This window comes from Amborella trichopoda, chromosome 8 (genome assembly GCF_054954075.1).
Source record: "Amborella trichopoda isolate Santa Cruz 75 chromosome 8, AtrichopodaSantaCruz75HAP2 v2.0, whole genome shotgun sequence".
NCBI classification, from domain to species: domain Eukaryota; kingdom Viridiplantae; phylum Streptophyta; class Magnoliopsida; order Amborellales; family Amborellaceae; genus Amborella; species Amborella trichopoda.
The window spans coordinates 33,249,537-33,275,875 of NC_142343.1; the positions used below are offsets into that span (position 1 = coordinate 33,249,537).

The following is a 26,339-nucleotide window of genomic DNA, read 5'->3' on the forward strand; positions in this document are numbered from 1 at the left end:
TTAATTCAATTTCTACGCAATGAAGGTCTTCGAAAGTGAATTTAGGTGAAGAAGTGTTATGTTTGTTTTTGTTGAGTTTTATGCCTGCAAGTTGGGATACCTTGGTTACTAATGTGACTAGTACAATGAGTAACAAGTTTAATTTAAAAGATGTTGCTGCTTCATTGTTAAATGAAGAGACTAGATAGGCATCCCCACAAATACTTGCCAAATCAAATCAAGTATCGGCATCAAGAGATAGAGGGAAAATACAATATAGAGACCAACCTTATAGATTTAATAGGGGCAAATCTCATAGCAGAGGTAGGTCCATGTCACAGGGCAAGAAGGTTACCTGCTTGTCTTGCAAGAAACCTGGTCACACTAGGAAATATTGTTATTCTTTGGAGAATAAGCGAAATGTCATGGGCAAGGATAGCCGCACTGAAGCAATTATAGTTTCAGATGGTAAAGATGGGGTCACTTTTAGTATTGTATGAACATCAGTGTCTATTGCAGATACGTGGGTTTTAGACTCTAATGTTTCACTTCATGTTTGCCCAAAAAGGTCATATGTTTCATCGTACACAGATGTGGATGGTGGCTCAGTTTATCTTGGTGATGATAGAGCTTACAAAATATTAGGCATTGAAAAAGTTGTTATCAAGCAATCAGATGGAAAGAAGCATACATTGCAAAATGTGGGGCATGTTCCTGAGTTGAAGAAAATCTCATTTCAGCCAGATAGTTAGATGGCTCTGGTTTCATAGTTACTTTTGCAGATGAGTTATGGAAGATTTCAAGAGGTTGTATGACAATGTTGAAAGGGAAAGAAGATGGGAGTCTCTATACTCTTCATGGTACAACTCAAATGAATGATGCTATAGAGAAGATCATTGAGGATATGTAGATTTGGCATAGCCGTTTGGGTCATCTCAGTAAGTATGGTATGAAGGTATTACAAACTCAAATTCTTATTCCAATTTCTAAACATTCATTTCTTAATTTTTGTCATCATTGTGCCATGGGTACAACATAGAGCTAGTTTTACAAGAAATGAAGCTCATAGAAAGAGTAAAGCATTAGAATTGATTGATTGTGATGTTTGTGGCCCTGTTAATGTTAAATCTCTTGATGGAGCTTATTATTTTTTCAGTTTTTTAGATGATTATTCTAAAAAGTGTTGGTTATATCCATTGGCATCTAAGGATCATGTTTTTGAAGTTTTCAAGGTTTTCAAAGCCACGGTTGAAAAAGAAACAGAGAGATTTATAAAATGCTTGCAAACTGATAATGGTGTGAATATTGCTCGAATGCTTTTGATACTTTTTGTAAAGAGAATAACATTCACAGAGTAAAGACTGTTCTTGGGACACCACAACAAAATGGTGTCATTGAGAGGATGAATATGACCATCATTGAAAGAGTAAGAAGTATGTTTTCACAGTCTGGTATTGGTAAGCAATTTTGGGCTGAAGGTATTAGTACAATTGTATATTTGATCAATAGATCTCCTAGTACACCCTTGAATGATGAGATACCTGAAATTCTTTGGCGAGGTAAAAGTATGTCATATGAATACTTGAGAACATTTGGGTGTGAAGCTTATGTTCAAGTGCCTAATGAAAGTAGAGCCAAGCTGGATGCCAAGTCAAGAAAATGTGTTTTTCTTGGGTATGGTGGTTATGATAGAGATTATAAGATTTGGGATCCTATCAAAAGTCGAGATATTCTCTTTAATGAGAATGTAATGTTTGCTGAAAAGAAGCAAGAAGAACCAAAACAAGAAAAACTTATTGTGGATATACAAGAACCAAATCCCATTATTTTACCTCCACTAGTGTAAGAGAGTCAAGATCAAACTCAAGACAGTTTTGATGTAGGTGATGCTTGTTATGTGGATGACATTGAATTAATTCAAGATTGAGAAGGATTACAAATTATACTTAAGCCAGAATTGAGAAGATCCACATGCCCTCACAAGCCCACATAAAGGTATTCTCCTTCCTTTTATTATGTTTTGTTTGCTGATAACGGTCAACCTGAGTATTTGAAGAGGCTAATTATTGCCCCCTAATGCTAATAGATGGCATACGGAAATAGGGGAGGAGATTGCTGCTTTGCATAAGAATGATATGTGGGAGTTGGTGGAACTTCCACATGGGAACATTAAAGAATAGGTGGGTATATGCTATTGAGTGAGAGGAAAATGGTCCTATGTGATATAAGACCGGACTTGTGAAAGGTTATGAGTAAATACCAGGTGTTGATTTTAATTAAATTTTTACTCCTGTTGTTAAGAATAGCTCTATTAGAGTTGTTTTATCTTTAATTGCTAACTTGAATTTGGAGCTAAAACAACTTGATATTAAAACTGCCTTCTTTCATGGTGATATTGATGAAAGAATTTATATGTATCAACCTGAAGGTTTTCAGAACAAAACCAATCCTAACTTGGTTTGAAGGTTGAAAAAGGGATTGTATAGTTTGAAACAAGCATCTAGGCAATGGTATAAGAAATTTGACAGTCTTATGCAGGGTGAAGGTTATTCTAGTTGTGATTTTGATCATTGTGTATAATTCAAGGGTTCAACATATGATTCTTTTGTTGTTTTGTTGCTTTATGTTAATGATATACTTGTTGCTAGCAATGATTTCAGTGAAATCAAGCGTTTAAAGCTTGATATGTCCAAGCAGTTTGCCACCATGGATCTTGGACTAGCCAAGAAGATTTTGGTCATGCATATCCATAGAGACAAAAATCAATGTAAGCTTTTGTTAAGTCAATCTGAATATATTTCTAAAGTTCTTGAGCTCTTTAATTTGATTGATTGTAAACCTCTTTCTACACCATTAGCTATACATTTCAAGTAGTCTAAAAGGCACTATCCAATTCTGTAGTGGGTAGTTTGATATGTGCAATGGTTTGTACTAGACCTGACATTGCTCATGCATTGGGAGTTGTTTCCAGATTTATGTCTAATTCAGGTTAGGAACATTGGCAAGCAGTTAAGTAGATTATTCGATATTTGAAGGGAACGCGGAATGTATGCTTGCGTTTTGGATATTAATCATTGAAAGTTGTTGGTTATGTAGATGCAGATTATGCAGGATGCCATGATACTTTAATGAAGCATTGGACAAATGATATAAAAAAATGGGGTTTTTATCGATGAGAGTGGCAATCAAATTCAAGAAACATCTCAACTACCACGCTCCAAAGAAAGTTGTACTGTGATGGTGATTTGCACCAAGAATGGGTGCAAATGGCATACCATAGGCGTTTGTTTTGTATGTGGTATGAAAAGTTACCACATCAGAGAGGCACTGGTACGAAACTCTAGAAAAGGCATTTACCCACAGACGCTCAGGATGTGCTTGGCTTCATCTAATTTCACTCTATAAAAAAAACATGGGTTCAATTCTTTCATTTTGTAAAGCCATTGCATAACAAGACTGCTATCTTCTCTTCTTAGTTTTCTTCTGAAGTTAGCGATTACATTTTGGATGTCTTTTGTGTGCAATAAACATTATAAATCCCTTCAGATTGCTCTATAAAGATGTCATGAATATTCTGGCCTTCACCAATGCCAAGCGCCTAACATTGTTTGATCAGAAGATTTTCTTAGAGACAAAAGACTGTGATTGTGTTTCTTAACAATCCTAGTGACAACCCACTCATTATTTACATTTCTAGTTAAGCCCATCTTAGCCATACAACCACACCTTGATTCGGGATGTACCTTTCCACCTACCCTATCTTTCTCTCAGTTTAGAACAATTGAGCTCTCTATCAATCTTTTGACCATCTAAATTGTGGGTAGTCCCCTTACGGACACTAAAACCTTTGGCTAATGCATACTCTTTATAATACTCATATGCCTGATTCTCATAACCAAACTTCATCCCAATATATGGTTCATCTATCGGTAGGCCCTTGACTAATGTGCAATATTCCCCATCTCGCATTTGTGTAAGATAAAGAACCTGCTCCATGGTCTCAATGGTGTCTTTCGTGCCTTGTAAAATTGGGCAGGGGGAAGATGTCACACCGACTGATATGGTGCGGTCCATAAAAATCTTTCAACTGACCATACGTAAAAGACAAAACTACATAAGTAGAAGTCTGCGAATATTGTCTGCAAAAATCAAATGAGTTATTCTATCAAAACACTATATAAACAAACATCACAAAAGAAAAATCATAATAGATTATCTATGGAAGTTTTGAAAGTGGTCTTATCCAAACAAACAATAAAGTAAGATGAATCAATACTCTATTTCAATAAATGTCATGGGGCACCATTTCAATTTATTATGTTTGGATGCAGTAGGAAACTGGTGCATTTCTTCATATTGATGAGGGAGATGCATAGTTGGAGGAAGGACGGATTGGGGAAAGGTTTTTCAAGGAACACACAATCGAAATTTATGTGCATAAGTTCAGGCTTGTCTAAATTCATAAATGAAAGAATCAGGGTGAAGGATCAATGAACATCCTACGGTATGCTTGCATTACCTTTTTAATGCATTGCTTGTTATACAAGAACAATGCTTACCATGATGGTTACTAATTAAGAGGGATTCGTCTATGTAATGAAAAAGGTTTCTTTAATATTGGCTACTGATAATTGATAGTTTTTGTTATTTTAGTTGTTTAGCCTCTTGATAACATTTTGTTGTGTTCATATCTTCAAATTTGCAATTTTAGTTATATCTTGCATCTAGTGGATGTTCTCATTCGAATAGTCACAAATTCAGGTCATCAAGTTTCTTGAGTAAACCTTAAATTTTTTTTCTGCTTTTGAGCAGATAAATATAAATTATAGGCCAAATTTTAGGACCATATTATAAACCAAAGCAAAATGAAATTATATGGCGAATATAGTTACCATTGCTTTCACATCCAAACAACCCAAAAAAAAAAAGACCGTAAAGATGCATACCAGAACCTTGCCCACAGTTTCAATCAAACAAAACGAAACTATGGGTCAGGATGGTTTGGGTGGGGAAGAGAGAGAGAGAGGGTGCATCAATGGACTGTTTTGGGCATTGGTATGGGTGGGGGAGAGAGGGTGCGTTAATGGCTTGTTTTGGGCGACTGGTTTGGGTGGGGTAGAGAGAGGTTGCGCCAATGGCCTATTTTGGGTGGCTGGTTTGGGCGGGGGAGAGAGAGAGTAAGAGAGAGATAGACGGTGCGTCAATGGCCTATTTTGGGCGATTGGTTTCGGTGTGGGGAGAGAGTGTTAGAGAGAGATAGAGGGTGCACCAATGGAGGAGGGAGATGTTTTGGTTGAAGAGAGTGCAAAGAGGCCAGATGTGGAAAGGTGATTGGTTTGGGTGGGGGAGAGAGATATAAAGGGTGCGTCAATAGAGACGGTAAATGTTTTGGTTGGAGAGAGACTGCAGAGATGCTAGGTGGAAAGTTGTGGTTTGGGTGAGGAAGAGAAAGAGTTAGAGAGATATATAAGGTGCTTGGAGAGAGAGTGCAGAGAGGCCAGGTGGAAAGGCCATTGGTTTGGGTGGGGAGAGAGAGATAGAGGTTGTTCAATGGAGGTGGGAGATGGTTTGGTTGGGGAGAGAGTGCCGAGAGGCGAGGTAGAAAGTCTATTGGTTTGGGTGGGGGAGAGAGAGAGTTAGAAAGACATAGAGGGTGCTTGAAGAGAGAGTGCTAGGAGGCCAGGTGGAAAGGCAATTATCTAGGGTAGAGGAGATAGAGAGTTAGAGAGAGATAGAGGATGGAAACATTTTAGAGTGAGAGGGGAACATTGAGATGGCATTAATTTCCCATCTCACATACTTTGCTAAATATTCCCTCACGGCCGGGAACATGCCTGACATGGCATTAATTTCCCTTGGGCGCATACGTGTTTTTATGCTAGCCAAGCGATTGCGCATCCTATCATTGAAAAAGCTCCTGGATAATCTAGGCTAATGACGCATCCATTCCTTGTACGCGAGATGGTGTACCAAATATTTTTCCATATATATATATATATATATATATATATATATATATGTTAGTATTCGTAGTTTGAAAATTTCTTAAGTGTATTTCAGAACAACTTTAGTTTTATTGTTTTTTTACTAAATTGCTTATGTAGAGAGAGGGAAATGTGAGTTTGAGTCCTACATTGAAGAGGAGAGAGTTTGTTGAGCTGTATTTATTAGTACCCATTTCTATGCAACATACATTAAGTACAAAGGAGAGAGAAGGTGCATGTGCAAAGCAAGTGAAGCATGCGCATGCACAAGCATGACGCAAGCGCACTTAGCTATTGATGAAATGGAGGTGAAAAGGAGGCTGTAACAGTAGCCATCACGCGATTTAAGGAGCTGCATGTAACTTGTTTTTGTTGGTGGTGCATGTAACTACCGCTATAGTCCACCTTGTGGCTCTATATAGAGTGGTCAATTTGCCATACGAGATACACTTTTTCAGTCGTTGCATTTTTCTCAATAGACCATTATCTGTAATTCCAGCAAACAAACTAGTGGGGTAAACACTCTCTCTCTCTACTTGATTTTATCTCTTTTCCCGATAATTGCCCTTCTTATGCACAATAAATAGTCTATCGAAAGTAAGCAAATATCGCCTCAAAATAATGTTCCTACATGCATGAAAACCATACGAAAACACCATTTTCTGCCCCCATTTCACCCAACCAAACTACAACAAAGTAATAATGATCCTATTGGACCCTCCCCCACCTATGTGTATAGGACCCCAAAGTATCACCATTAAAGTTGGCACGGATCTCTAGAAAAGTCATCACGTGGGTGTAGGACTTGACTTTTCTATAGCTTCGTGCATCTTTTGGGGTCCTACACACCCATGGGTGGGGGAGGGTCCTATAGGATCATTTCTCATATATATATATATATATATATATATATATATATATATAGAAAATTTTTTCCAATGCCTATAAGTGAAAATGAATAGTGATTCCACCTACTCTCATCACCATCCAAATTTTATCGCGTGGACATGATTGTCTAGTGATGTTTTATTGTTTATTTATTTTTTACAATTCAGAATAATCTGAAATTTGGAGGGTATATACATCTTACTGAGACTCATCTAATAACAATATAAAAAAAATTATCTGTGATACAAAATTGACCAAAATACCACCAAAACTTTGTTGGGGTACTTTAGCCAATATTTTTCATGTAAAATCTTTTTCTTATATTTTTTGAAGATTCCTCTATTTTTGATGAATACACACTCAAAATTCCTGGTCATTCCTATTTGTAAAAAAAAAAGAAAAATAAAATACTACCGGACAATCGTGACCGCGCGATGAACTTTGGACTGTGATGGGGGTTGGCAAAATTACTCTATTTTTTCCTATAGGTGTTGCGTAGTGTTTTCCTATATATATATATATATATATATATATATATATATATATATATATATATATATATATATATATATATATATATATATATATATATATATATATATATATATATATATATATATATATATATATATATGTATGTATATATATATATATGCGATGACGTTTGGATGGTAAGGATGGTATGCGACATCACAGTTCATTTTCGCCTATATGCGTTTTGTAGTATCTTCCTTGAGTGAACGTTGATTGCCACAACTCTATGTAACACCTTCTTTATTCTTTCAGCCAGTATCTTAGCAATAATTTAATACATCCTTGTTAACAGGCTTATAGGGCGAATATCCGATATCCCTGAGAACGAGCCTCTTTTTGGAATGAGCGCTATATATGTTGAGTTTATTGCTGTATTGAGAACACCCCTATCTAAAATCTCATTGACCATCATCAAGGCCATTTTCATAACATCCCAGAATATTTGAAAAAAACTAAGAGGGAATCCATTAGGTGTTGGAGCCTTATCTCCCGGCAAAGCAAAAACAACTTGTTGCACCTCCACCTTAGATGCCCATCCTTCCAACGATCTGGCCTCCTCCAAGGACAACCTTTGAAAATTCAACCCATGCAATGTAGGAGTAAATCATATCCTTAGGAAATAAATGTTGAAAATGGCCGACAAATTTCTTCTCCCATGCATCTCTATCCGCATCAACAACTCTTTCAATTCAAACTCCCGAAAAATTATTTTGTCTTCTCTTGGAGTTCGCAATTCTATGAAAATATTTTGTGTTCAAATCACCCTCTCTCAATCATTTCACCCTAGATCTTTGCCGCCAATATATTTCTTCTGATCTTAGCATCTTATGAAGAGACTTAGGAGACCTACCTTATCCTGTCGATGACCAATAGCTAAATTACACCCATTTTGAATATGAGCTTCTATCCCCTCCATGTCTAACATGATCTTCTGAATCATTTTTTTAATTTGGAACTTCGTCTCTTTCTTCCATTGACATGACTTATGCCTGATACAAACCAACTTTATATGCACGCGAAAACCATATCACCCCAAACTAATAGAATTTTGCCAAAAGTGCTTAATAATTTCAACAATCTCCTATTCATCTAACCAAACCAAGTCTAACCGAAATGGTTTAGGACCAAACTGACAGTTCTCAGTATGTAGATATAATGGGATATGATCCGAAGATAGTTTAGTAAAAGCCACAACACGAGCTAACGAAAAATGTTGCTCCCATTCATTAGAGACCAGAAAGCAATCAATCTTACTTTGAATAAGATTGTCGATGCTATTATTCGATCAAGTATAATATGCCCCATTAATAGGTAAGTCAATAAGCTGATGCCGCAAAATGAACTGATTTAAATAGCTCTATAGATAGATTATGGGAAGTAGAAGACGAAATTTCAACTGACCATCTAATCATGTTAAAATCACCACCAATACATAACGGAAAATTTACAAGAACAAATATTCGATTTGTACATGTTTATAGAGAAAACAATTTTGCTGCAGATAAGCTGGCAAAAGATGGTGCAAATAGTCAAGGGATGCTAATTTAAAGAAGAATGAAGCCGATTTGTTGAGATGCCTGATACATGTGTATACTTGTGAGAGTGAGTGGATTGATATTGTATTTCAGTTTTTGGTTATTCTTTGTTTTGGATGATGGTTACAAACTTTGTGACTATGGCCTGACTGTTGCATTGTTTTATATTGATGGAATAAAATTTTGTTACTCTTGTCCCATATACAATAAGAAAAAAGAAAAACAAAAAAGAGACATGCAAGAGAATGTCAAAATTTCCTCAAATTTTCCCTCTCTTCATTTGCAAAAATCAAGAAAACATCGAAAGTAACAACCTTCTTTCACAACAGAAATAAGACTGCAATTTTACGGTTTAATCGCAAGAAATCAGCACTAGGAGGTAAAGGCGGGCAGCTAGCAAACTTCATTACAGAATATCAGAAATTTCATAGATTTTCTGAAATTATTTTTTGGTTTAGCTTTTAAAATAGAAAAAATTATAGAAAGTTTGAACGTCAGATTCGTGTTTCATTTCTAGCCCAAGCAATTGACTTTTCTTTTCCCTTTGTTTCTTTTAGTACAATTTTCGGCACTTTTCATCAATCGAATAAAGTGAAACTGTGGTGCCCCACTAATCTCTCGAGCAATCTGTAAACTTGGACAATATTTTCGAAAGACATGGCACAAAAGCTGCCATTACAGCTGGTTTCAACGTCATTTGTTTTGCTTTAGGTGTCCTCTCAACTTCTTTTGCTTTGCCATTAACAATCCTCCAGAGGAAGTATGAACTCCAGTTTTGGGTTTCTGGATCTTCCACATCTTGTTTCATTATTACTTTTTAAAAGTCAATTTGCATTTTTTGTTTTTATGTTTTAGAAAGATAAGTGATACAAACATCGCTATGTCTTTTTCTTTTATTGCTCATTGAATATGTTATAAGCTCCTCACAGTTGATAGTTCCAGGATTTAGTCCCTCCTTGCCCCCATTTTGGCAAATCTATCCATCGCTCTTCAACTTATCTAAAAAATAGAGGATTATACAAAATATGGTAATTAAGGACTGGTAAAAAAACAAGTGGCATTCACATAGACTTATCCAACCCCCTCTACCTCCATATTTTTTCAAACTTTGCCCTTTATCCGATGTTTGATCGAATGTTTCCAAAATCGGGCCGTATTTTATATATTTTTTTAAACATCAGGTCATATTTTATTTCATTTATGTTTTATAATGCGGTCGAATGTCAAAAAAATCGAACCACTCGATTTATATGACAGACACTTTTAAGGGCCCATTCCCTTATATGGGGTTACGATGGACACCTCTACCTAGCAAAAATTTTATTTTCCAACTGGTCCAATGTTCTAAACATAAGACTGCTTTCACTTGGGCTTAACTTCTATATTTTAGAGGTTCAATGTTGGTAATGAACTAGAGCTAAATGTTTGCGTTGTCATTTGGTCCGATGTTTTAAACATCAGTCCTTACTACACTTGGCTAATTTTTTGTGTTTTTATTCGATGCAATATTAGAAATATTGGACCGCTTTCTCTTCTCAATAAGTATTGAAAAAGAATCCGTCCAACTGTCCATATGTTTTTGGAACAGAAATGCTACAATATTTGAAGCATCAGACCTATATTACAGAGTGGTTTGATGTTTTGAAAATCGAATCATTTTTCTTAAAGCTACAAAGCCCCAACTCTACCCATGTTTTTTACATTTTCGATGGCTCTCTCTTTCTACTCCCATTATCTCTTTACTCTCTGTGTTCCCCCTGTCAGCACTCTCTCTCTTTCACTCTACTCGCACCCCACCACCCTCTCTCCTCTCTCTCTCTCAATGAGCCTTCTATCTTTATTTACCTTCTATTTTTTATTTGATTGTATCTCTTATAACAAGTGAAAGCATAATGTCCAGGGTTTTGGCTGCCGTCACTTCATCTCTCAAGGCTTAAGAAAAGAAAAGCACAAAGGTCCCGAAAATGAATTTGACTTTCATGGGTCAATTGTTATCAATTTAGAAAAACTAGAGCTCTTTAAGGGTTTTTTATAGAGCACATCAATTATGAGTTACTACATTTTTCTATATTCTAATACACTAATTGAATCAAGGTTTCGATGTTTCTTCAATATGACAATTGGGTGCTCTATGTTTGGGCTCATAGTTTTAAGGGAATGTTTCCATCGCGTTACTCTGCAACCTTTTGTTCTAAATTATTCCGCCATAAAGTCAAAAAAAAATGCTTGAATGTTTAACTACTAAAAGATGCAATGACATGACAATAAGAAAAATAAAGAAAAAAAAAAGAAAAGAAAAGAAAGTCTGATGAACAATCATGTTTTAAAAGAAACACAAGATTTCTATGCTTCCTCTACATCATAGAAATTCTATCCTCCCCCCTTATCCAACCGTCCATTCTGAAAGGAGGGCTAAGATGACTCCAATCATAATGTAACGTCTCTACACTATTTTATTTTTAATTTTTTTCTATAAACTGTTTTGACACCAAATTTTGGGCGTCCATTCCTCTATTCAACTTGCACTAGCAAAAATATAAAAAAACATATATTTTCAATAAAATAAAATCTCCAAAATGCCCTTGAAAGATTCAAGGGGTATTTTGGTCATTATATTTCATCGAAAAATTATTTTTAATATTTTTTATAAGTGCGCCCTAATGAGAAGATGGCATGTATCAAATTTCATATTCATACAATTTATAAAAGAAAAACTTAAAATAAAATACTTTGAGACGTTAGATCTAAGATCAAACGGTGAGTGGCTCTCTTGATAAAAATTAGACGGCTGGATGGTAGAGGGAGGATAGAACTTCTATGCTTTAGGGAAAGCATCGAAACCTTTCCCTTAAAAGAATATGAGATAAAGGAAATTGCCACATTCACGGACAAATACCCATGCCAACCCTAATTCTAGCAAACCCGAGTTTAGGAAAACCCTAAACCCTACTCCAGGGACTAAGCCTTCAACCATAAAAACCTAGGAGCATAAACCCTAACACTAGACGTAGGCCATCAAGCTCTTGAAACTCCAATATCAAAATTGAATCTTTCTTAGTCAAATCTAAGTTAATTTCAAAATTGGAAAGAGAAGGCAATGGTGTATATAACCCATTGTCTTGATATGGCCCCCGATTCCAAGTTTCAAGCATCCCTAGCCGACTTGCTCGGGTAGGTAAGTTCTTAGTCTCCTCACTCTTTTTTTTTCTAATTTGTTTGTATTATTTTCGAAGTATTTGTGACATAAAAAATTAGTTGGCGCTCCGAGCAATCGGAAGAGGAAATCGATCTATCTAGATTGACTTACGCTTTTGTAAATTGACCGGCACAACACTCTTTATTGATTTTCAATATTTGAACTAGTTTGGAGCTCCATTTGAGAGGCTCTCGCCATTGGAAATTCTCTCGAATTTGGCAGTAAACAGTTTGCCACCCACATGGGGCAATCAAGCTGATTTTCAATGTCAAAAACACATTTTGTTGTCTCAAATAAAAAAAAATAAAAACACCTTTATTTATTTTCCTTTTAAAAGAAATGCATTTCAACATAATCTAGTCCTCCTTATTATAAAAAATCCCAAAAATTGCATTTTAGGGCCACATTTTTTTGTTTAAAAAAATGTAAATATGTAATAAAAGATTGTTGCTAGGTTTTTACCTTTTTATTTTCTTTATTTGCACATAAAAAATTAAAATAAAAAACAGAATCAGCTAAATCTCCATTTTAAGAGCACTTTTACTCGAAAATCAAGAAAAATAAAAAAAGAAAAGAAGAAAAAATACAGGTCAAGGCATCTAGGCGACTAAAATAGTGTGCGATTATAAGAACTTGGATGAAGGGGATACCTTTGTTCTATAGAATACAAATAATGTAGAGGGATCAATTTTCTAGGTGGATTTTGACTTGTCTCACCTGAAAGAAAGGGAAAAATGGTGAGCCTTACCATTCCCTCGAGAAGAGGTTGAAAAACTCCTACTATGTATCTCTTGATCCACCTTCGCATGGTTTCTTGGATGATCCATCTATATGGGAAGAAGTGCTAGATATTAAAAAATTAACCCATGTTACCTCCACAAAAGGGAGGCTGTCTAGAAGTCGTTAACCACTGAGGCATGGTCGCAATTAATGAGGCACCACCAGATCAAGAGACTTCATTTAGCAAAGAATAAGCCCTTGTTGATGTAGAAGACCCTGTAAGGGCAGTCCCACCAACTCACTCAATGGAGGTACAGTCATCTGATATAGCAGGGGTAGTTAATGAACTTGAGCCCCTATTTTTTAACTTCCAACCGTCCTAAGGCCATCCAAATGTTAATTTAGTCACTCTTCTTGTGCGAGAGTCCCACTTGGACTCAAGCACTAAGGAGCCTACTCCAAAATTAACTTCTCAAGTATGACCCAAAATTTTAAATAGAAAAGACAATCGAAAAGGAGTGGGATGATCACTCACACCTTGCAATTGGAAAATGGGGCATTCACACCTCATACTCCAAAATGGAATAAATCCTAATGAATAACATAATTTATCTCTTTAACGGAAAAACCCTAATGAGCTTAGTCGTCCAAACAAAAGACTGAGGGACCAAGAAACTATTAGTGATTTTGAGACTGAAAATCAAGGTTCAAGTCGGGTAGTTCAAAAGAAAAGTTCAATGGAAATACGACAAGCATTGTAAAAGAGATATTGATACCAACCCTGGGGCGATGGAAATCCACGAATAACTAAAATTAGAGTCTCCCTGCCACCTAAAGAACGAAAGAATGAAAGAGTCCCAATCTGGTTTTGCGGGCAAGGTGCTAAATAAAAAGAAAAGAAAAAAAAAAAAAATAGAGTACCACTGATTCTTTTTCTTCTCCTTCTCCTTCTTTATCATCGTCTTCAAGCATTGGAAAAAATGCCATCGGGCTGAACACCCTAAAACGACCCCAAGGTGATGGAATTAGAGAAATTATCTCTCATTTCCATCTCTTCTCTAAAGTGTTTCATCTCTAAACATCTTCTCTTCCTTCTTCCTGAGTGAGAATAGTGTCAAAAACAAATTTAATGAAAATTAGCTTGATAGTTAAGGACCGTGATCATTTGGACTTCAAAAGGTAGGTGAGGTAGGAACGAAATGCACAGTCGAAGGAAATTCCGATCACTTAGTAGTACTATCTTACATTTGCCAAGATGTCGATTTTCTCGAAAACTTCAAAGAACTGCCTTTGGAATTACAACACAAGGGCCAAGGTTAGAAGATGAACAAGTAGTTCATGATTCCTCGACCTGAAATCCTAGTAAGGACTCGACAAGCTCATATAAGGTCCACCAATGGGGTTACAAGTGGTTAAACTGTCAAACCTCCACAATTTTAAAATTTTTTTCTAAAATATCTTTCGAAATTTATTTTCAAAGGTTTTTAAATCTTTTCAATAAATAAATTTTTTTTTAAAAAAATCCTTTATCATGTGATTTGAAAAACTTTAATTTCTTTTTTAAAATCGTACAATCCACTGCAACTCTTGGTTATATTTCTAAAACTTCTGAAATATTTTCTAAAACGAAGGAATTGGAAGCCCGTAAATGATGTTATCGCGTTACCTTCCTCTATTCTCTTGGAAATTAGTTGAGAATCCTTTTATGGAATGAGGCGAAATTTAAGATAAACTTTCTTTAGGAAAGGTTTCCTAGCCTTAAGGTATTCCAAGCTTTAAGCCAAACACGTAGTTCTAAACAAACCTAGTAGAGAGAAGAAACGATGGAGTTGCCAAATTCAAAATTTATAATTTAGAGATTCAACAATCGAAAGATTGTTAAGTCTAAGCTCATGTGGCATGGCCAGAAAATCCTGCTCAGGAGTCCGAATTAGCATGAAAAAATGTCCTATGAGAAGCTCATGTCATAAACCCTAGGATGAAACTGCAACGATGAGTGGGATGACCCGATGTCTTGTGTTATAGCTCCACTAAATGAACCTATACACCCTCTGACCATTTGATATTAGGTGAAGAGAATAAGAGACATTGTCTGTAGGTGTCTACTTCTTTGTCATCCACTTGTTTCTCGAATGATAGGGTGCACCAAAGAGAGACAACTGTAGATACCAAATTTAAAATTGGCAACTTTTTTTAAGTTCTTGAACCCTAGGTACCAAAACAGCCTAGTTAACCCTGGAGATGAAAACAACCTAGTAAACCCTAGGGACCACAACATCCAAGTATATGCTAATCACATTTTTGGAGTTAAAACCAATACTTTAAGCTTACCCAATAGTCCAAATAGTCATCCTAGATAATCCTGAGATTAATAAATATAGAAAACTACCCCAGACCCGATCTGACACCCTTAGACCCATAACAGACACCTAAAACTCCTAGCCCTCTAGACCCCTCAAATTTTATCCAAATTGGGCCCTTTTTCATTGAAAATTGAAGAGAAGATCAAGATCTTACCATGGTTGAATAATCACTTGAATCTGATCTACAGTTTGTAAGATATGGCCTGGACACATTTGTTTAGTTGAAATTCGATCCTAGTTCAGATGACCCAGTTTGTGTGGTTCAAATCATTTGTAGACGACACATCGTATCGTCCAGACAAAAATGACACAACACGACACAAATCATGTGGTCTATTTTGACCATTTTTTATGAGGTTTTTATTCACAAGGTTTGGTTTTTAGGTGCGATTTTTGTTTTGATGGGAGACATCACGCAAGCTTAATTCACCTGAAGTCGTGAATGGAATAGAAAAGGGGAATTTTATGCTTTTTAGGGAGAAAGCGGGAAGAGATGGGACGTAAAAAAAAGAATGAACAGTGTGAAATTGAAACCATAAAAAACCGTAGAGGAGAAAAGATAGGCAAAGGATTAGAGTGAGAGCGGGAGGTAAGAATAGTAAAAAAGATAAGAGAAGGGGAGATAAAATAGACCCTCCTCTTGTCCGGTGTCGCATTGTCGGATTGGGACAATTTTGAAAAAAAAAAAAATACCTCAGGGTGAGGGGGTAGTACTCGTGATTTTTAGAAAACACGATCCTATTTGATAATTGACCCCTCTCAATAATATCCGAACATAATTTGCTCAAAATAAATATGGGTAAAATATTAACTATTTCATTTCAATAAAACTTTTCAAGAAAAAGAGAACGTATCTCTCTTCTCTGTCTCTTACACTCACCTGTCCAAGAAAAGCATCGAGAGTATCTCTAAGGTCTCATGGCATCCGGTTTGAGGCTTGTTTTGTAGTCAAAAGTTTTCCTTGCTTCTAAAGCAATTAAGCCAAAACCATAGCAGACTTCTACAAGAAATTGCTCACCCCAACCCTCCTCATCTTATCTAAATAATCCACAACCTCATCTTTGTTCTAAATCGCATGCGTCATCTGAGAGACCTATATATCGATTAGTGGAGCCTTTCGACCTCAAAAAAGTCCGTCCACTGTGAGATTACAAATATGCAACGCATGCAGCAATCGGACAGGCAATGGGTCGTTCATATAGTGAATGGGAATGTCAGACTGAACCTAGAGGAGAAGGTGGAGGAATGGAAACATCGTTGCATTTACAAAATCCCGTCCTACCTCCATAAACTCCATAAAGGGGGCCTTATAACTCCCAGGATAGTTTCGTTGGGCCCGTTGCACCATGGCAGCCCTCACCTGCAACCCATGGAGCACCACAACCATGTGCGCTCCTCCACTTCCTTGATCGCTTGCAACACTCGGCTGATGTCTACTTGGAGGTGATCGAAGCCATAGAGTAGAAGCTCAGAGCCTGCTATGAGTGGCCTGATGAGCTGCCCGGAATGGAGAGCCCCGAGTTCCTTAACATGATGCTGCTCGATGGCTGCTTCTTGCTTGACCTCCACCGCACCACTGAAGATCAGGACACAACAAGTTATGCAAACGATGACTTAGTGTTCGGCCCCAATTGTACCTGGGCATAAAGAATAAACCGTGAAGGGTTTTGGGTTAGCCCTTGATGAGGTCGGAGCATATGCCCGGATGAGTGAGCCGAGGGACTGTGTGACCCATGTGTGTGATTGTAGGCCTACTGAGACGGGGGCCAAAACCTCATCCATGTTTCATCACACGGCATGGATATCGATAGATCATTCGGGAAAGCCAGTGATTCACCTTTTGGGTGAAGCGTATGCTTGTGCGCGAGGTAACCCCATGCAGCATAGAGTTGTGGTCGCATCATATCGTGGTGACCTTGACTCGTCTCTAGGGAATGACCTATAATCCACAGACAGGGATTGTGACCCCTTGACTCATCGGGTAGACTTTGGTGACTCGCTAATGAGCCACTGCTTGGACTGTGGGTCATGAGAAACACTGTGTAGGTTCGATAAAGCAATTGTGGTATGTAGTTTACAATTGAAGGTGGAGTACCTCTTAATTACAAATTAAATTCCTAAAACTATATGGATCATTTTCCCATCATATTAATTTAATTGTATTTATTTTATTAATGAAATGATTTTAGTTTTATTATTTGATGTTTTATGAATCTCTCAATATTTTATATATGATTTTTTGACTTATACAAACACAGTTATTGATTTTACAAAGTTATAAAAATTCAAATATATATTAAAAGTTTTTATTTAATTTTAAAAAATGTTTATAAAATTATATGGGCGCCTATAGTGCACATGGGCCTACAATGTAGCATGGGTGGGGGGGGCCATAGTGCACATGGACCCACCATGTAGCATGTGGGTGGGGGGCCCACAGATGGTCAAGTGAGATTTATGATATACTTGAGAGAGAGTTTGATGAACCCTCTCTTATGAAGCATACCATGGCTATCAGGAGATATAATGAGTTAAAGATGGCGGAAGGATAATGTAAGAGGAACCGTTTGTAGTCAAATATTTTATTTGTTTTCATGTTATTGGATATTCTTTAGAAATTAAGCTAATGCTACGGCAGACTTCCCAAAAGAATATTCCGATTCTTCTCATCATTGTTATATGCTTCATGCGTGATCTGAGAGACCACCTGTATATCGATTAGCCTCCCCAAATCTAAGAAGTCCTTAACACTTTCAGATTACAAATATGCAAGGCAGGGAGCAATTGGACAGACAATGGGTTATTGATGTAGTGAATGGGAATGTCCAATTAAACCAAGAGGAAGAGGCGGAGGAATGGACACATCGTTGTATTTACAAAATCCCGTCCTACCTCCATGACTTCCATAAAGGGTCCTTCACTCCCAGGCTTGTTTCGCTGGGTCCACTGCACCACGGCAGCCCTCACCTCCAACCCATGGAGCACCACAAGCGTCGTGCACTCCTCCACTTCCTTGATCGCTCGAAACACTCCGCCGACGTCTACCTAGTGGCCCTCGAAGCTGTGGAGCGGAAGCTCAGGGCCTGCTATGAGTGGCCTGATGAGCTGCCCAGAATGGAGATCCCCGAGTTCCTTAACATGTTGCTGCTCGACGGTTGCTTCTTGCTTGAACTCCACCGCACCACCATAGATAAGGACACATCAGGCTACGCAGACAACGACCCGGTGTTCGGCCCCAATAGGGCTGATTTCTTCGCCGACAACAAGACTGAGGACCTGCTGCTGTTGGAAAACCAAATCCCGTTGCTGGTCTTGCAGACTTTGTTGGACCCCTTGGGGAAAAGCCCCGATGCCGCCGAGGCGCATAAGGTGGCGTATGAGCTCTATTGGAGTGATGAGTGCAATTCGACGGACATCAAGGGGATGCATCCGCTTCATGTTTACCAAATGACAACACCGTGGTGCAACTTTCCTGAAATTGAAGAGGGGCTAAGAAACCCGGAGCCGTATCACAAGAAGGTACCATCAGCCACAGCGCTACAAGATGCCGGGGTGAAGTTCCAAGTGAGCCCGAGCGATGCCAAAATAGACATCAGTTTCGACGACGGGGTGCTGAAGCTACCCTATCTAGTCATTACCCCATCTGAGGTTTGTATTCGTTAACACAATTTAACATTTTACAGGTTTTTTGGTTCAATTTCAAACGCTAGAAAAGGGCTAGAACATTAAATATCTAATTTATGGATTCTTTTGATAATGTTTTCAATAAAAGATAAATTTTTCAATAAAATATTAATTTTCTAACAATTTTACGTTAAAGTTTGTACCCTCTTGAAAAAGGGGCAGATTTTTTTTGGTTATTGAGAGGAATTATGTAGGATATCAATCTTTTAATCCGTACAGCTGCGAGGAGCAAATTTATTAAAAGATTTTTGGTAACTCTTAATGCTAAACGGTTATTGCAAGTGTTTGAAAAAGTGGATCCGCAACCCGAATCATTCACATCCGTACCCGTGTCGAATCGGTAGATCGGTTTGGAGAATCGGCCGAATCGGCAATTTTTGTTTCGAATTTTTTTCAAAAAATCACTATAATTCTCTAAAAATCATGTTTTTTTTATTTCTATAAGAAATTAGGAGTGGTGCATTATGTACTTTCATTACGTTGTAAAAATAGGTAAATTTTTAGAAGTTATTTTCCTTTTTGGATATTTGTATAATTATTAATTATAACATAGAATTATAATATTACATCAAAATAATTTAAAAATATTTAAAAACTCTTCCATATAATTTAAAAATATTTTTAATGTATATAAAAATAATTATACTGACATAAGTTTAACATAATTATATTAATAAATAACATTTTTGCATAATTATGTTAATTTTTGTAATTATTATATGAAATTTTGTTATTGTAATTATATGTAATTATAACTCAATTATATGTACTTTATTTTTGTATATTATAAAAAAGAAATAAGTTATTTGTTATTATTTATTAAATTTATAAGTATATTAATTTAAAATGACAATCTAAAGTAAATGAAAATTTTAATATAGCAATATCAATTTTAACATAATTATATAAATAAGAATATTTTTTATATATTTATATTCATTCAAAATAATATTATTAATGTAATTTTAATGTGATCATATTTACAAAATTAAAATTACATGGTGGAGAGCCAACTATGAAATTATTTATATGAAGTTTCTTAGTAGAGGGCCAACTCTTTTCATAATGTAATTTTTGTACATTTATATGAAATTTTGCTTTGTAATTATATATAATTGAAACTTATTATAATTGCATGAAACAAATTAATATGCTTTGCACGCTAATCGCAAACGTTGAGTTAAACACTTGCAAGGGCAAGTACTTAAGACTGCTTACATAGGGCACTTATGTGGCACTTCGTGCGCACAGGGCAATGGGGGGCAAATCGTCAAAAGCGTTCTTTTCACGACAACAACGTTTTTAAACCTTGGTTAAAACTCAAGTTTTTGATGGACTAGCGATCCTTTGAAACTAACACAGACTCGAAATTTCCATAATTTCAGAAATTTTTAGAATTTAATAATATAAAGGGGGACTGCTTCCTTTCACTTTAGGAACAAGTTGTGCGTCAATTGCATGGTCCATCCATTAAATAGACCAGGTTCTAAGAAGATATCATATACTCTCTCTCTCTGCATATCATAAACACTTGCAAAGTATTTACGGCTAAACGTTTCATTGTGTTTGAGACAGTTTGTACCGTTCGAGAGATCGTCGAGGACGATTTTTCCGATCGGGATCTGGCTAATAAAATGTGGGATGAATTATATTAGTTCATTATGATATTTAAAAAAGAAAAATAATTTAACTCATGGGATATTTAAAAGTAAAAAATTATATTACTTTATAGGATATTTTTTTTAAAAAAATATAATACTTGTTCATGAGATATTTTAAAAGAAAATCATAAAACTACATCCTTGGGCATGGGCACGTTTAGTCAATAAATCCATTTTGAAATTTATTTTCAAGTTGCTCTATTCATTATTCCACATTATATGTATGAAATTATCTATCTATTTTTCTATTAAAGCATGATTACAAGTTCATGTTTATAAACGCTATATTTTTACACAAACTAATTCTTACATATTAGTTCTATATATTTGTAGGGGTCTATATATTAGATCCAAAACTATTATATATTTCCTCTTTTTTCACAATAGATTTGAGTTAAAGATCCCGTTTATTGAAATGAGCTGCATTTTAAATTTCATTTGACAATAAAATGAATGTAATGGATAACAAACATTCAGACATGAGACTGCTTCTCAGTACATGTGTACTTTCAATAAAAATAATTAAAAACTTTAATCTAATAAAACTTTTGTTTTTGAAAAAATCTAATAGACTATTTTTTAAGATTTTTGGTTATTTTTTGAATTTTTGAACGTCAGATCTTGTCGATCTGGCCGATCCTGCAATCCGAATTGTCGGTCTACAGATCCGGCCCAATTTTCGAGATGGGCGATCTATATCACAGATCAATTATTTTCAAACCATGATTGCAGGTATTGCAGCAGGTGCAAAGACTGAAGTATTAGTATTCCAATTTGGGAAAAAATATATTTTTATCAAAGTCAATTCATACAAACAAGAGTGAATTACATACAGACACAACAAAAATGATTATACTATGAAATGAGTCCAATTTTGGGGTAAAATTATGTTGAAGGTTGATCAACCTGAGTTTTTTATTTATTTCAAAATTGCCCTTTGGTCAAAGGATAGTATCCTCGGACTGCAATTTCTTTTTTTTTTTTTTTTTTTTTTTTTTTTTTTTTTTTTTTTTTTTTTTGAGTTTTTCGATAGTAGGGTTGTGCCCTAATGTTTAGGGCAGTTCTCCATTGGTCTAATGATAGCATCATTGGACCGCCTTCTTTGGTGCTTTTCAAAGTGGTCCAAGGTTGGCGGAATGTGCTGCCTATTCTCAGACCGCCTTCTCTAGGGCCCTTCAGGGTGATATGAGGTTAGCATCCTCGGACCTCCTTCATTGGTGCTCTTCAGAGTGGCCCGAGGTTATCATCTTTGGACCGCATTATCTCATATGTTTGCTAAGAAATATGGTAGTCTGAGGATGCCAACCTAAGACTGGCACTGCCATTCACACTGAAGCATTGCCTTACTAAAGAAAAAAACTAAAAAATAATAATAATTAAAAATAGTTTGAGGATGCCATCCTAGGATCGAGGGGCAATTTTTTTGAAAAATAAAAAATACGGGTTGACTGACTTTCTGTTTATTTTTTGACCAAAATTGACCCATTTTGTATTTTTCTATTTTTTGTCCATACGTAAATTACTCTACAAACAATATTCATTGACTTTAAATTCATCTAATATTCCACGTTCTCTATCCATTTTATGATTCATATTTTATTCGATTTTTCAGAATGCATTTTTTTCTAATGTACCCAAAATTGCATAATTTTCAAATGACAAGAAAAAAAGATTAAAATAGAAGGTAACAACCATTTGGATAACCTCATAAAAATTTCTAATTCATCTAGAATGATATCACTTTCCCCAAAACTTGAATCAAAAATATCTAAGTCGGACTCAAATCTTTTTGGCTTGCGTCGCTTCTCTCTTGAAACTTTACCCTCTCATAGCCCTTTCTCTTTCGGTAACCCACACGCTCTTCCCTCTCCTCCCTTGTCGTACAGAGCAAAGGACTTCCCTCGCATGCTTCTCACTCTCTCTATCTCTCTCCGTTCAGCGTCTCAAAACCCTCTCTCTCCATCTCTCTCTCTCTTCGCCCCTTTTATATTGTCGCCCTTTTTCCCCTGCTCATTTTCTCGTCCCTCTCAGGCTTGTTACGCACCTCAATCTACTCTAAAGTTCTAGGGTTTTGGATGTGGGGCATTTTATTTTGGTGAGGGGAATGGAGAATCGATGCTTCCTGAGAAAGAGGGGGAGGAGTTTATACGTGTTGGGATTCTTTGGTGTTGTCTCCGATGACTTCTGCCATTGTTGGGGAAGGAGAATTTGGCGGCTCTTCGTTGTTGTTGGTTTGGAGGAGAGGGAGAGAGCCTTGTTTCGCTTCGCAATAACTTCTTGAAATCACGAAGGGATTAGGGCATCAGACCCTGCGGAACTTTCCTCTGTATAGTGATATCACAACCATGCCTCTCCCTCTTTTTAAGTGGGGTAGAGGTTTTTTGATAAATCAATGAAATTAAACATCCAAACAGTTTACCAACAGCTAATTGTTTTTGAATTGAGGTGGAAAAAATATGTTATTTTTTTCGCTGTGAATATATTTTTTTTTGACGTCCAAACTGGCCTAAGGATTTTTAGACCTCTTGGGAACATTGAAAAGAACCTATGAGAGAACTCTAAAGAGAGGGGGAGAGAGAAAGAGAAGAGTCTAGCAAACATTGAAAGAGAAATCAGGATATAGCTACATGGAGAGGGAGGAATTGGTCTTGGGTCAAGGCGGTAACAACTAGAATTTCGTAGCACTACATCTCATTTTCATTCCTATGTTACCTCATCAAAAAAATAATAGAAAGACACAGAGTGAGAGATTGAGATTCTTTAGAAATAACTTCATCAATTGTAGACACGCTAAAGTCTTTACCGACTGATTTGGGTGACATGTGACATGCGGAGGCCTATGTTGTCTTCAGCGACGTATCTCCTAATCTTATTCCCAGGATCCACACATTACGACCAGGTTGTCTTGATTTTATGGAGTCAAAACAATCATCAGAAACCAGGCTCCCTTGGGGCAATTCCGAGTGAATTCGCCCGACCTAAATCTAAATTGAAAGAAAAAAAAGCTGAAAAATATTTTTTTTTTTTTGTTTTTTGTTTTTTTTTTTAGTATGAAATCCATTTCGGGTTAAAGTAGAGAAGTTATCAAAAAAAAAAAAAAAAAAGGAAAAACTTGGGTTGATCCTTATTTGTTTTAACTTTTTATGGCATTTGGAACAGGGAACCTTTCTATTGAATGTGATGGCTTTCGAGCAGTTGCATGTGGGAATGGATAATCATGTCAGCTCATTTGTTAACTTGATGGATGATCTGATAGACACAGCCAAAGATGTCCAACTACTAGTAGATTCAGGAATAATAGAAAATAGGATGGAAAGTGACCAGCAGGTGGCTGAGCTCTTTAATCGGGTCACTAAGGGAATGGCCTTTTTTGAGAATGCCAAACTGAAGGGGTTGCGGACCCGGCTGATCCGCCACTGCAAGAGGCGTCGAAATTTGTGGAGGGCTCGCTTCGTCAACACCCACCTTCGCGACCCATGGACGGTTATAGCGTTGCTGGCAGCAGGGCTCCTGTTGTGTTTAACTTTGATTCAAACTGTGTATTCGGTGTTGAGTTATATTAAGTAATTTATGTTGTGTGCGGAAGCTCTAAACCTGCTGCGTTGATTTTTGGCAAATAAAGTACGAGAAAAAAAATCGACAAAAACAAGCAACAAGCAACAAAAATAAAGCAGAAAATAAATAATAGAAAAAAAAAAAAGAACACCAGGATTGACGTGGTTCGTAACAGATGTGACTACATCCGTGGATAAAGACGATCGATGTTTTTCACTAAATCAAAGAAAGAAAATTATAAGGCAACTTACTTGATTAAACTAGAGGCTCAATCTCTCACGAAGCCTTTTTCTCTACAATTTTCTCTCTCTACAAAAAACCCCCAAAATTTCTCTCCATTTCTCTATGCACTTTCTCTCTCTACAATATATCCCAATAAGAGAAGACAAACCCAAAAGTGCACCACGTATGGCCTACTTTTTCCACACATGCTTTCTCTCTCTAGAAAAGCATCTTTATATATAGAGAATAAAGCCCCAAAGACAAGTATGTCAAAACAATCACAACTTTCCCAACATTATCAAAAAGGAACTTTATCCCTATCGATGTAGACCTACGGCTCTATCCTAATCTAAGTCGGACTTATCAAAAACTTAGATACTAAATCATAAGCTCTACCCAAATAAATAGAAAACCTAATTTAAAGAAAACCAATCCCTTAAAATTAGGGATTCAAGAATTCAAGATTAATATCTTTGCCAAATGTATTGCACTCTTACTGTCACAATAAATAATAGTCTCATCCTGTCGTAAGCCCAAATCGCTTACAAGCCCTCTTAGCCAAATTGCTTCTTTTACTGCCTCAGTAACAACCATGTATTATGCTTTTATCGTAGACAAGGCAACAACAGTTTGTAGCGTCGACCTCCAACTAGTCGGAGTTCCTGCAAGTGTAAACACATAACCTGTAGTAGGTATTAGAGAGTCCAAATCACCCGCAAAGTCGGCATCAACATAACCAACAACCTTGTCACCAAACTTGTTATCTCTATCAAACATCAGACCCATATTTGATGTACCCCTTAGGTAATGCAGAATCCATTTTACCGCATGCTAATGCTTCTTTCCTAGATTAGCTATAAACTTGCTAACAATACTAATGGCATATGAAATATCTGGACAAGTGCAAACCATTGCATACATAAGGCTTCTAACTGCACTCGCATAGGGAACACGTGACACGTATTCCTTTCAGCATCTGAACTTGGAGATAATGCGGTTGTCAATAAAAAATGTGCAGCACGAGGAGTATCCATTGGCTTTGAATTTTTCATCCAGATTCTAACGAGGACCTTCTCAATGTACTCCTTCTAAAAGAGCCACAATTTACCCAAATTTCGATCTCTGCGAATATCCATACCTAAAATTTTCTTTGCTGAACCTAAATCTTTCATTTCAAATTCTTCGGCAAGCTGAGCCTTCAATGTACTGATTTCTAAAGGATTCTTTACAGTAATAAGCATATCATCCACATAAAGTAATAAATAGATAAACGAACTATTAGTAAATTTCTTAAAATAGACACAATTGTCATACTTAGTTTTGACATACCCGTGTCCAATCATGTCATACTTAATAAATCACGAACTAGGAGACTGCTTTAGGCCATACAATGACTTCTTCAACGTGCGGACATGGTCCTCCTTTCTTTTAACAACAAACCCTTCTGGTGCAGTCATATAAATATGTTTTTCTAACTCTCCATAAAGGAATGCAGTCATAACATCAAGCTGCTCTAACTCCAAATCAAACAATGAAACCCTGGCTAGTAAAACCCAAATAGAAATGTGTTTTACAACTGGAAAGAAAATATCATTATAATCAACACCGTCATTCTTTGCATAGCATTTTACAACCAAACATGCCTTAAATCACTCACTACCAGTATCAGGTGACACATCTTTCTTCTTACAAACCCATTTACAACTAATGGCTCTTTTGCCTTTAGAAAACTTCAGGAGATCTCAAGTACGATTCTTTTGAAGAGATTCCATATTTCTTCATCCATGGCTTCACTCCACATACTACTGTCACTATCCCATGTAGCTTCCTTAAAATTGGAGGGCTCTTGGCTTGTGGCAGCAAATGCATAAGCCACCATGTCCTCAAAACTGTGCTGCATGACTATCTTTTTTTATTCGCCTTACCTTTCCAAACTGAAGCTCTTCCTCAAGTGGAGTACATCCAATGACATCCTCGTGGTCAACATAGTCCTCCACTCTCTCATAGGGAATTTTTGG

The 26,339-nt window shown here is 36.5% G+C and overlaps 1 protein-coding gene across 1 annotated transcript; it reads left to right on the forward strand.

The window, feature by feature from the left end:
- The first annotated feature begins 17,682 nt into the window (after positions 1-17,682).
- LOC18423545 (UPF0481 protein At3g47200) lies at positions 17,683-24,137 on the forward strand. Its single transcript, XM_011629340.3, has 2 exons — positions 17,683-18,847; positions 23,704-24,137. The coding sequence occupies exons 1-2, from the start codon at positions 17,966-17,968 to the stop codon at positions 24,109-24,111; spliced, it is 1,290 nt and encodes a 429-aa protein (XP_011627642.2). The 5' UTR covers positions 17,683-17,965; the 3' UTR covers positions 24,112-24,137.
- The last annotated feature ends 2,202 nt before the right edge of the window (positions 24,138-26,339 follow it).

Bases quoted from the DNA above. Each gene is read 5' to 3' on its own strand.
- LOC18423545 (XM_011629340.3), top strand. From the start codon at position 17,966: ATGCAAGGCAGGGAGCAATTGGACAGACAATGGGTTATTGATGTAGTG. The intron at 18,848-23,703 runs GTTTGTATTCGT...CATTTGGAACAG, and splicing joins TAGTCATTACCCCATCTGAG to GGAACCTTTCTATTGAATGT.